General features: G+C 34.9%; 2 protein-coding genes across 2 annotated transcripts in view; one reads left to right on the top strand and one right to left on the bottom strand.

The window, feature by feature from the left end:
• Tmem164 (transmembrane protein 164) overlaps window positions 1–13356 on the bottom strand; it is a 485414-nt gene that overhangs the window by 172397 nt on the left and 299661 nt on the right. The window lies entirely within an intron of this gene.
• Ammecr1 (Alport syndrome, mental retardation, midface hypoplasia and elliptocytosis chromosomal region gene 1) overlaps window positions 1–13356 on the top strand; it is a 115696-nt gene that overhangs the window by 45820 nt on the left and 56520 nt on the right. Inside the window, exon 2 of the mRNA XM_005371385.3 lies at window positions 12452–12562. Coding sequence (XP_005371442.1) covers window positions 12452–12562 — 111 coding nt within the window. The remainder of the gene's footprint in view (window positions 1–12451; window positions 12563–13356) is intronic.

The raw sequence follows: 13356 nt of genomic DNA, 5'->3' as shown, positions 1-13356 counted from the left end.
AAAAAAAAACAAAAAAAAAGCTGCTTTATACAAAAACAGGTATCCTCATTTTACCATCTTGCTGCCTGGAGTTCTCTGCCATTGTCATTCATGGATTTTGATTTCCTTTCGAATGTCTGCATTGACTTTCTTATTGCTATCCTAATTTTCTGTAGAAATTCACTTTGTCCTTTGTCTCCACAGTTAGGAAATAGTTCATGTTATTCATAATATTGAACTGTCATAGTGTTGCCTGATGTGGTAGTAGGGGTACTTTTTAAATAACTTTTTGGATATAATGATTTAATGATATTATCTCAGCCTGGTTTTTATTTCTGTTTTCTGATAAAGGGCTTTGTATATTTGGTTCTCTTCATATGGAGTTCCTGTCCTTAGGTAACTGTTCCTTTATGGATATTACATTGCCTTTGCAAGATTTGTACTAGTAAAATTGATACATGTAGTGTTATCTCTCATCACAATGAAGTAGCTGTGATGTAAGACTTTAAATAGTCACAGCTAAAATAGCTGTTTAAAAAATAGAGTAAAAACAGCATATACATCAGACATTGTTCATGATTACCAAGAACATCTTCAAGTATGTCAGGTATTATAAATATGATTGTTCAGATTGTTTTTGTTTTCTAACTCATGGAAGGACAATAAAAATTGGTCTATTTTTAGCAGAGACCTAAGGGAATATCAGTTTGACTGTTAACTGACACTTTTGTCAAGTTCAGTTTCTACCTGAGCGCTTTGGCTTTTATTTCCCTTTTTTTTCATTACTTTGGATGTTAGAGTTTTCAAAGTGAAATTTTTAACAGTGACATTTCTAACCTTTAGGTCTGAGGAACGTGTTGCCCCTGAAATTGGTTGAGTCACTTAATATTTTTCACCACCTGCCAAAACTGAAGAGATCTGTCCCTTTTGCCTTCTGCTTCTTGAGCCATTTTCCTGCTGGTAGTAATCTTCTATTGTGTGTGGCAAGTTTTTCCACATTTCTGATGTGAACCCTACCAGAGTTTGATCCTTAAAGTGACTCGGGATTGAAAGGTTTCTAGATTTCCACTTCTGTTCATGAAAGAGTAACTGGTACATGACTGGTTATTTTTCAAGTCTTATCTCCCATAACAACTGGAAACCAGACAAAATGTATGAAAAAAAAACTTGAGTTCAGACATTAAACAGAGGGTTCAATCTTTGAAAGAAAGGGAACGAATGAGTGGAATGAGTATTACAGTCACCCTGACTTTGACTGCAAAATGGGACTTTTCAAGGTCAATGAGCTTGAGGTCTTGCTGAATTTAAGAGACAGGGAGGAGTAGATAGCAGGGATTGGTGGAAGAGACTATTAGAGATGGGGAGCCACTCACAGAAATAACTCCAAAATTCTGCAGAAATGTAAATCTGAGCATGTGTCATAAAGGACATCTGAGATCCTACACCAGGAGTTATGAGAAACTATCTAATACCAGATGCTTACAGTAGAGATCCAAGAGTGATCTTAGCATGTTAGCAGACTTAGATTAACCCTAGAGTAAGGCTACTCTGATCCCAGAAGAACAAAACAAAACCACACCTTGAAAAATGACTCTCTGATATAATTTAACTGTTTGTCCATAGGACTAAGGCAAAATCCAGATACTCAAAAATGTAATTATTAAAAGGTTCAGTACCTTCCCCAGATTATTAGATCTTCTAAGAAGCAGTGAAATATGAGCTGTAAGTAGTAGAAAGTTAGTCAACAGAAAGAGAACCAGAAATGATGGCAGTTAATTAACAAAGGACTTTAAAGCAACTCTGGAAATACCTTGAAGGATTAAAAGAAAAGCATAATTATAACAAAGAAATAAAAGACTATAGAGAATTTAAAGGATCTTCTGGAGGGGAAAAGTGTACTATAGGAAATGAAAATTTACTTGATGAGACAAATAGCAAATTAAACATTACAAAAAAAGGATTAATGAATTTCAATATGTGAGTGGAAATTGTCCAATTTCAGACATAATAGCCCAGTTTGGGGGAAGATTCAAAGAACAGTGAGGCAGTATCAAGCAGATTTTATGCCATGTAACTGGAGTCAAGGAAAGAAAAGAAGAAAATAGTGAAGTAATGACTATAAAATTTCAAATATGTTAAAAACTTTGGAGACCTTTCTCCATAGATGTGAGAAATTTAGCAACCAGCATCAGAAAAACTACAAAGAAAGCAAGATTAGAACAATTATAATCAACGTGTTAAAAGCAGTGATTGCATTTTAAATGCTGCTGGAGAAAAACAAAAACATATGAGGTGCAAGGAGAGCCTTTTACTTCTCATCAAAGACATTGACGAAGATGACACACTGGCACCCTTAAAGGACTTAAAGTGAGGAAACAAACAAAATAGTACTTCTGGCTGCAAAATCCATAGGTAATGAAAGTATCTTAAAAATTAAGGGAAAAAAGAAATGAGGGTGAAATGAGGTGTTTTGAGATGTAAATGGAAAGAGTAGGTACTAGCACACCTCAACTGTAAAAACATTAATGGCATTCTTTAGATGGAGAATAATACCTGATAGCAGCAGAGACAGGTAGATCCTGGAGCTGACTGGTCAGTCAGTCTAACTGAAATGGTGAGCTCCAGATTTGATGACACATAGTTTCAACCTCTAGCCACCAGATATGCAAATGCCCAACACTTCTCACATATATATGCACATAACACATACACATGCATGCACACATAAATATAGATATGGTAAACTTAAATGGAACCATACCAATACGTTAAATATAAGTAATGTAGCCACTGCACTTAAAGGTTGCAAAACTACAAGACCTAATATACTATAGATAAGAACTAACTTTAAGAATAAATATGCATTAAAAGCAAGAATATGGAAAGATAATGTGAACAGTAATCACGAAGAAACCAGAATGCCCATATTAATATGAGATGAAGTAGTCTTTAGTAAGAGTGGTATTACCAGGAATAAGGCTGGCCATTTTATTATGATAACTGATCAATTCATCAAAAAGACAGTGACCAGAAATATGTCCCTAACAGAAAGTCAAACGTGGTAAATAAGCATATTTTGATAAGATAAACAGACAAAACTGTCATCAAAATTGGATATTTTAGCTATCTTAACTTGGTGCTTGGTAGAACTACTAACTGAATCTAATTGACATATAAAACATTAGACAAAACACTACTAGAATATATTTTCTTCTTAAATTCATGTTACACTTAGTATGAACCATAAAGTAATCTTTCAGCACATTTAACAAGGAGCTCATATAATGTATGTTCTTTGACCAAAATGCAATTAAATTGGAAGTATCAAAAGTATCTTTAATTGCTCAAATATTAGGCTATTATACAGTATATTCGTTGTTGTTATTGCTGTTTTGAGACAGTCTCACAGTGTAATTCAAGCCAGCCTAGAACGTATTATGTAGCCAAAGCTGGCCTTGAACTTATGATGAGCCTCTTGCCTTAGTCTTGCGAGTACTGGGATTATGATCATGAGCTGCCATGCCTAGCTTTTAATATACATCTAAAAAGATAATGAGCCAAAAATCATAAGAGAAGTTAGGAGATATTTTAGATAAATAATAATGAAAATACAACATATGCAAAATTTATGAGATGCGGGTGGATAAAGACAACTTCAAAAGGAAAACCTAAAGTCAACCAACTTCTCCTTTAGAAACTAGTGAACAAGTGCAGATCCCTCCAGGTAAATAAGAGAATTGTAGAAAAGTAAAACCGATTGAATGGAGAACAAGCAATACAGGCAAAATACAAAGAAGGCATCAGCACACATAGCAATAAAATTGCTGAGCTTATAGCTAGATTTACAAAGATTAAAAGGGAGAAGAGACACGTTCACAGAAATATCCAATGTTGGAGACAATGTAATAGGTCTTACTACAGCTCTTACAGCCATTGAAAGAATAAGAGAATATTCTGTTGAATATTATGCCAGGGGTTTCTACAATGTAGATAAATGAAAAGATTCATTGAAAGGTACAATTGATCAAAATGGACAGAAAAACTAGGAAATCTGAAGTTTGACATCTGTCAAAGACATTAACTGTATAATTAAATATCATTCAACAATTAAAACTATATTTTTAATATATTTATGATATATTTAATGGTAAATCCTATCAAATGTTTAAAGAACAAATAAACCAAACTCAGAATATAGAGGACAATAGAACTCTTTCTAATTCATGCCGTGAGGCAGACAATGTTGGAACCTGTTGGTGTGCAGCAGCCATGGAAAACAGTGTAGGAATTGCTGACAATTTTTAATTCAAAATCACCACAGTGCTCCAGCAGTCCCACATCGGAGTACATATTCAAAAGAATTGAAAACGGAAACTCAGGGCTTATCCCCAGTCTAGTATGCCTTATGTTATTCACAGTAGCTAAGGTATGGAAATAACTCCTAGCAATAAACGAATAAAGGAAATGCTATTTAAAATGGGAGTTTTTAAAGTGGAGAAATCTGGGCATTTACATCAACGTGGATTAATCTGGAGAGCATTGTGCTAAGTGAAATAAAGCAGCCACAGGAGGACAAACACTGCATGACTACAAGCACCGCCTGATGATGCTTATGTGAGAAGTCTGTAATAATGCTTACTAGAAGCTTACGGCAGGGCTGGAAGGGTTGTTCTCTCTGTGTTGTTATAGTTACACTTTCCATAAGCTGTAAAGATCTATGCAGTGTAGTCCTTTAGTTAATATAGTATGCTTATCTCAAAATTGATGAAGTTAAATATCATGTTAAGTATCCCTAGTACAAAACAAAGGTAAAAGGATGCAGTTTGGGAGGAGCTGATGAATGTCTATTTCCTTGATTGTGATGGTAGTATTGTAGTTGTTTGCAACTATACAAACTCATTGAATTGTGTGTATTAAATGTGTTTATTTTTGCTGGACTTGGAGATATGTGCCTATAATCCCAGCTAATTGGGAGTCTTAGCCTGCAGAATCTCAAATTCAACCTTAAGTCTTGGTAGCATAGTGCTGAGTAAACACCCTATTTTTTTAAGAGGCATATTTGCATACACACACAAACCCAGACACACACACACAAACACTAAGCTGTTAAAAAGTTGAAGAGAGGCTGGAGAGATGGCTCAGTGGTTAAGAGCATTGCCTGCTCTTCCGGAGGTCCTGAGTTCAATTCCCAGCAACTACATGGTGGCTCACAACCATCTGTAATGAGGTCTGGTGCCCTCTTCTGGCCTGCAGACATACACACGGACAGAATATTGTATACATAATAAATAAATACATTTAAAAAAAAAGTTGAAGAGAAATAATATCATTGTCCTTATTGTAATAGTCCCAAGCAGGAAGCCACCTGTATACTCATCACCAAACTGTAAGCAACCTACATATCTGTCACCAAACTAAAGGCAACCTACATATTTATCAGCAGTTTACTGGATACATTTTTTTTGGTGTATTTATTCAGTGGAGTTCTAAGCAATAATAATGAGCTCACAAAATGCTTAGATATCCAGAGCAGCATGTTAGGTGAAAGAATACTGACAAAAATGGATTGTGGATAGGATGATGATTTGTATGGAATTCTAGAAATGGCAAAACTAGAAAGTAGATTGGTGCTTGCCAGGGCCTAGGATTTCAAGAAAGGAAGCTGTTACTAAAGGACATGAGGGAACTCTTTGGGATAATAGTAAGAGTTCCAAACCTTGACCGTGATTCAACTTACATATATGTGTACATTTGCCATAGTTTCTTCAATGTTACATTTGATCCTGGTAATTTTTTGCATGCAAATTATATTTTGGTAAAAGTGATGTTTAAGAAGCAGTTTGGAAGAAGGATATCAATTCCATCTATAGAAACACTGCAGGCCCGGCAAGTCTAGCTCAATGATAGAGTGTTTACCTAACTTCTACAAGGCTTTGGTTCAATTCCCAACGCCATACACACACACCTCCCTTGGGTTCAGTCCTCAACACCACACGTGCATGCACACACACATACATTCAACCTCTTATGTAGTTCATGGTAGAAGTTTTGGGGAGTTTCTACTGTTGTTTGAAAGGTAAAAGAAAGAAGGAGAGGACAACTCTAGTGCCTTTTGCCCGCTTTGTCCCTGGAATCTGCTTTTCTTCCCTCTAAAATGAGACAGTCTTGCTGATTTTCTGCTCTCAAGCTGTCTTTCCAGTTCTTGTCTTCTGCAAGAACATGCACTCCAAGGAAGAACCTTAAAATCCAAAGAGTTAACCTTGCTAAATCCAGAAAGCACATGAGAAACAAATGCATCAGTTTTATTACGGGGTCTTACTTATTAAGCTGACACAGTTCATCAGATCTCCATGGAATCAGAAAGAAGATAAAATCTAGGATGAAGAAGCTAAAATGATTTTCCAGCTCATTTTACATTAGCGTTTAAATTAATCAGCGTGTTTGTTTCCTATCTACTCCATTTCTCCTGAGTGGGCTCCACAGCAAGGACAAGATGGTTAAGTATAGATCATTAACCAAGGAGGTAAAATATAGATACAAAGTCCCCTTCTTTAGTTGTTTCTGTTGTTTTCTTCAAAGTGTTGTGGCTTCCCTGGTTGTGCTGCATACTCAGTCACAAGAAAGTGCCAAAGCAAAGTCCCATAGAAATCTTTAGTAGTAGAAAGAAATATGAGGAGACTATATCCATTAACTGTGTCCATTAATATTCTTTCTAAAACTTCTGGACCTAATTTTCTTAATTTTGTTCATGCCAAGACATCTTCAGATGTCAATAATAATAAAGTCCCTTTTTGCTTGGTCTGTTTCATATTAAAATAACCCTTTTCATAGCAAAAGCTGAGTTGCAAGATTTAAAGCTCTTTGAGAAAAATGTTTTCAGAGTAGGAAATTCAAATGGAAATTATTTCATTTTTGAAATCTGTAGTAAATTGTTGCCTAAAATTAGTGCATTAGATACGTAAGTAATAAAAATTGTGGTGTGTTCCACTTGTCAGGAAAGAAGCCATAGCTAGTCCATTTTCATAATGTTGCCGTGTATTAAATTCAGTACCCACTGCAATATAAATTAGGGAAAGAAAATATGGACAGGTATGTTATTTTTTCCAGTCTAGGTAATCATTCTTATCTAAATTGGACTGTAATAAAAAATAAGACAGCCTGTCGACCTGAAACTGAATTTTTAAAGAAGTTTGCTGAAAATGGTTGAGTTAGTATTGCTAAGGGGAAGAAATGGGTCCTTCAGTTCAACAATTGGCAGAATCAGGGTAATCTAAAGCATGCATTTGATTGGGGTGACTATGTCAGTGTGATTAGACTTGATTATAAAGAGAATTCAGAACTTCCAGCTCTGTTAGACTTTACCTCTCCTTCCTCTGGCATTTTAGAAATATAGAAACGGGAGGGTGGAAGCATATAATGCTGTTACTATTTTATCTCTGTGAAGACTAAACAAAAAAAGTATTAGAATAAAGTAATTCTTGATTCTCAGTTTTAGATATTTGTGCTCTTCTATACTATCCATGCTATCTAGCTGTATTGCTTTAGTTTCTCAGACTACATACAGAGGTTGAAGGGAGAGTGTAGTATAAAGCTATGGTGTTTGTTTGGTTGTTGTTTAGTATAATTTCTTCTATAATAAAAATGGTGTGAACAAAAAAGTCTCAAATGCATTTGAACCTTACTGTTTCTCTCCCGTCTCTTCCAGTTTAGCTTATTTTCTTTCATTTCCAGTCGCTCTGAGATTCAGGTTATCTGGAACCTAAGCATTATTCATTCCATAGTATAAATTGCATAATTAAATGATCAGATCTCATCCCTAGCTGAATAATCATTAAACACGTGTAAGTGGAAATTTTCATTCAATGGACAGTTTGTGGAGAATAGACAGAAGACCTAGATTTCATGATGGCTGCATAGATACAGGAGAACATGAAATGAGAAGGCATGGGGAGGTAGAGAGGGTGTTAGTAAGCCATCCTTCTGTTGGTAATCCATCGAGGATGAAATAGTAGGCTTTGCTCTGGGTTTCTAATAGGACCAGTTTGAAGACTTGTAAATTGGTGTTGATCTTTTCTTAGATCAGTGTGGGTTGTGTCCCATTGTATTCAAAAAACCTTTTCACAGTGGTCACTAAAACCATTGGAAAACACAGATATTAGCCTTGTGATTCATAACAGTAGCAAAATTGCAGTTATGAAGTAACAACAAACTTTTATGGTTGGGGTCACTACAACATGAAGAACTGTATTAAAGGGTCACAGCATTAGATCGGTTGAGAACCACTCTTGTAGATGGTCTGGCATTTCTACTGCATCCTGTCATCTTTTCAGCTAATTTTGCACTGCCGAGAAGACAATATGGAGGGATGGAAGGAGACCGGCCCTTCTGCTCATTTATATGGTGAACTGTATAGACTCCATAAAATTTTCGTACCCTGTGGTAATTTACATGACAGCTGTACTCACTGTCTTGGAGATTCTGCCTCACCATGCTCACAGAAAATGGCGTGTGAGGACAACGTAGCTTTCTATAAGCCTGGAAGAGGGTTCTCGAAGAACTGAAGTTGATTATAACCTGGATCATGAGATTTTTAGCTCAAAAAGCTATAAGTAAAGTTTCTTTAAGCAATGTAGCCTATGATAATTATTATAGCAGCCATTGCTGACTAATTCAGGATGCAATAATATTCGGCATATTTTACACTCATGAAAACTGTAATTTATATGGCTTGGAAAGGAAACACACAACTTCTCATTGAAATATGAAGAGAAATTTGTTAGTTTAGTGGTGGAAAGAAGGCACCATCATTTTTATTTTTACTTAAACTCCCTGGATCCTGGAGTTTAGTTGCATGGTATAAGGAGCATAATTGGATTTTTGAACTAAGTTGCTGATGAGACCAAGGACACTTGACAATCATTATTTGGTGGTATAAGAAACAAACTGAGATACAGGGCTTTTCTCTTTTTCTTTTTATCTGCCTCTAAAATAAAATATCTTGTTGAATGTCCGTAGCAAGTAGGCTTATATTATTGAGTTGCTGTTGCTACCTGTAAGCTTCATTCTAAACATAAGTGAGAGTTCACCATGGACTATGCTTTTTAAACTTACCATTTTCTGTTTTTGCAGAGAGGTAGGCTTTGCACTACACTATTGTTAAGTAAATATATCTTTTTCGATGTCTCATGTAATTGTATTCCAGTCCTACAAACACATTTCCAATGTGTTGTGGCTTAAATCAATAGACCGTCTCAGAAGAGGGAATTGGAAGTGGCATGAAACCCGGAGAATCCTGTACAGATTTATATTGCTCTTTGTACCATTATTGTTCCATAACAGCTACATTTCTGAGAGCCACTTTTGATCTGACACTACTGGCTGCCAATTGGCAGTGAGGATTCCCCTAGATTAGGTGGTTGTTTCCTGTTTCTATGTACAGGCTTAGGGAGATGGGGTTTACTTTCCTCCAAATGTTTCTCAACCTCCAAATGTTTCTCAAAACATACGGTACAAAATGTTCAGAAGTAGGATAATTCCTTTAAAAGCTACATCTGGTTACCCTCAGATAAATATTTCCATTAATATTTCAACTCATTTTTTGATCCTTCTTGTAGTTTGTAGTATTTTTTTCAATGTTTGTAGGTGGCCTTAAACCATATGGCAAAAGCATTTTCCAAAAACATTCAGTCTTTGCCTTACTATGAACTATTTTCCTTTATTCCTTGTCATTGAATAGCTCCTCTCAGCAGGCTCAGAAACCCTTTTTTCCCTTTGATCTGATTCTGCTTATGCTGTGGCTTAGCTTATGTACTTTGGCGAACTCATACATGTTTTAATACCATATTTAAGAATGAAATCACCTATTCATTTCCTCTGTTTGGAATGAAAATATGTTGTTACTATTTTTAGGTACTTCGCATTGAATGTTCCTGCAGGCATTGCCTGGATAGTGTCATTGTTATGCACATGATGCTACCTTTGGGCTCAGTGGTTTGTTGTGTATCTATTTTAAAATGCTCAACTGCCTAGATTATTTTTTCCCCTATTAAACGATGCTTTTAGACACTTTATTTTTAGATCTGTGATCACCTTTTAAAAAAAATAGATAAAAGATATTAGATGTATGTTTGTAAATGACATGTGAGAGACTCAGACATTTACAGAAAAACTTTCTAATGTCTATTAAAAGTCTGAATTCTTACATCTTCAAACATCTTAGTAGGGGTGTCATTCCCTCCCCTTCTTGACAGCTGCTTTACTGCAATCTCAACTCTCAAAGTTGGTATTGCTTAGGGCAGGAAAAAATAGGAAATAACAGATAATTTTACATCATCTACTATACCTGTTATGAGAACTCTTAAGAACACATACTCAATAATGTCAAAAATCCAAAGAATGTTTCATCTGAAAGAGACCACAGCAAGTTATAAAGGCTGTTTTCAGGCTACCCATTCCCGGTACAAGTTTTTCAGATCCACATGCCCTGGGTTATTGTGAAGTGCCTTTTCTTCCCAGGCTGCCTTCAAAAATGCAATCTGTAGCACCCTTGGCCGTATACTAGCAGTTCCCCAAAGGATTAGTATAGCATAATAAATGACATACAATTTCCCCTACCATGTGGTTGAATCCCTCCCAAAATATTTCATCATTCCGAATAGTGTTCAGCATGTGTGGTTCTCCTGTCCTATGTATTTTGAGAATTTACTTGAGAAGATGTTATATTATTTTAAGAATGACATGTATGTATTATAGTGGGGTAAATAATAGAAGTGGGGTGAATAATTGCTTTCATTTAAAGTGTTTTGGTAAGAAATAAATTCACTCCCATTTCTATGTTTTTTAAGTCACTGGTGATGAGAATATACGATGTTGGTCTGTTATTGAAAAGTCATCATGGTACTTGGGATGCATGGATTTACATAGATTATAGAATGACTAACTTCACTGTGTCAAAGCTATCAGAGGACCTGTCTTCTGTAGGGATATTGTCTAGTCAGTGTGATGAGAAAGAGTTGATGATGTTGCTGTCCATAGGAGTGGTTGCAGATATGGACTACACTAAGTTGGAAAATGGAAAAAATAAAGAGGTTAAATTTATCTTAAAGAATGTATAAATCTTTAGATGCTAGTGTTTCTCTGAGTAATGAAAAGAGATTATGATAGTGTAATTCCCACCTAATTTTTGTCCTTTTAAGAACTGCTAATCAAATGGATGATTATAGTTTCAAATTATTTTTATATAGCACATAAGAGCTGAAAAGCAGAAAAGTTGGGCTGTCCTTTTTGTATTTACTTTATTACCTTTAGTATAAGTCATCTGGTGCCTGAATGTCATCTTTGCCCTGATACTGCAGTAATGGTTTTCAGTGCTACTGAACATTGAGTTTGTGGAAGAAGTGAAATTGTCATAGTGTGCCCTGGTTTGTCTGTGGAATTTGTTTGGGACCTAGTCTGCTATTTTGCCTATCTGTCAGAACTTGCCATAATTTAAATGATTGAGGTGGATGGTTAAACATCTTTAAAGGAATATCTTGTTTCCCAAAGAACATTAATTTTAAAGTGAGAATGTTCTCTAATGCACTACTGAATAATGAGTAATATATAAAATACGGTATAGTCCCATAAATTTAAATATTTTAGAAAGCAGAAATATATTATGCCACTATTATTGTGAATATTCATAGTAATACAGATCCTTTTACCTGTGGTGTATTTATATTTTTGCAAAATGTCCTAAAGTGTGTAGATTATATAATGTAATTTGAATTGCAGCATATTTTTCAGACTTAATCGTTTAAGGGTATTTGCTAGTTAATGTTTGCAGTTCACTTCACCTATCTGAACCATCCTGACTTTACTAGGGCAAACTGAAGATTATGAGGTCTGATGAAATGTTTTCCTACCCCTATAGCTTAATTTATGGCATTTTTGGCATGATTTATAATGCTTCTTTTCGTCTGCCTTGTGTTAGTTAGCTGTGACTGTGTCTGCCTCTGCGTTGGTTTCCTGCAAACCCGTGTTTTCAGAAAAGTTGCTTGATTACCTATTACCAGTTTTCTAAATCAGACTTACAAATCAGTCAGTGATCTAGCTTTAAACAGGGAATTCTGCAGACATTGGTGATGAGTTAAAGCTCTGTTTTCAACATTACTAAGTTTGAGTGCTTTATTTTTACCATGTTTGGTCTTTAAACAAGAAGTTAATATCTTCAATCTGCAAAAAAATGTTGATGAGGAATTATTGATGAGGATTAACAAAAATACTTCGGGAAAACATTAATATTCGTGCCTAATGTATAGAAGACATCTCAACACAATGTAGAAAACACTGTTACTGAGCTAAACCTTGAACCCCTTGAGGGCTTGTCTTTAGTCTTTATATCTCAGTCACCTAACCTAGCATATGGTAAATACTCAATAAACGCTGGCTTGGTTGAATTGACTGATTTACCCTATTTTATGTTCTGTTACAGCCCACTGTTTGTAACATGGAAGATTGGTCGAGACAAAAGATTGCGTGGATGCATAGGTACTTTTTCTGCCATGAATTTGCATTCAGGACTCAGGGAGTACACACTTACCAGGTGAAGACCAATTTTTATTTCATTTACATCTACTTATAAAAAAACTTATAATACTTGAACCTAATACTTTAATTCCTTTTCACTTACTAAATTATTGACATTCCTCTCTCCTTTCTTGTTAGTCTTTTTCCTTTTTGGTATTGAATTAACTTCTCTTAATAAAGTATTATTGTTATGTATTATTATATAAAATACTCTGGTGACATATATCTTGTCATAGATTTTTAAAGTGATCTTTTTGGTTCTTCCAGCAGGCATCTTATTTTGTGTAACTGGAAAATGAATGACTAAATAAATGTCTATGAGTTACCAAAAGTATTATTTCTATCCCCTTTAGTCCTTTGAAAAAAGAGTGGTTTTTCCTTCATTTCATACATTTTACTATACTTTTATGTGCTTTAAAACTTCAAAAGAAATCCTAGGAAGAAAGTGATGTCAGAGCCTGGTAACTGTAATCATTCACATTCACACTTCACCCTCAAGGTAATTGTAGCTTGCTTATTTTGTTTCCTCTAACACAATGAGAGAGTAATGAGTGCCTCATTACACTTCTTAAGATGTTGCTCTTAATTTCTCAACTCACAGAAAGCTATCTAACATACCATCTATTTTTTTAAAACACAACTTCTAGCATATTGTGTTCCAAAATTATTTCAGAAGAAGAAAATGTCTTAAATAATGAGCTATTATTAAAGGTATTTCCTGGTTTTGTTCATGTTTTAGTGTGGCTCTTTTTTTAAATATTATTATTTTATTTTTTTATTTATTATTATTTTTTTAATTTTTTTAAATTT

This window comes from Microtus ochrogaster, unplaced genomic scaffold (genome assembly GCF_000317375.1).
Source record: "Microtus ochrogaster isolate Prairie Vole_2 unplaced genomic scaffold, MicOch1.0 UNK107, whole genome shotgun sequence".
Lineage (NCBI taxonomy): Eukaryota > Metazoa > Chordata > Mammalia > Rodentia > Cricetidae > Microtus > Microtus ochrogaster.
Note: the sequence above shows the minus strand (reverse complement) of the source record. Positions and strands in the feature narration are given on the sequence as shown.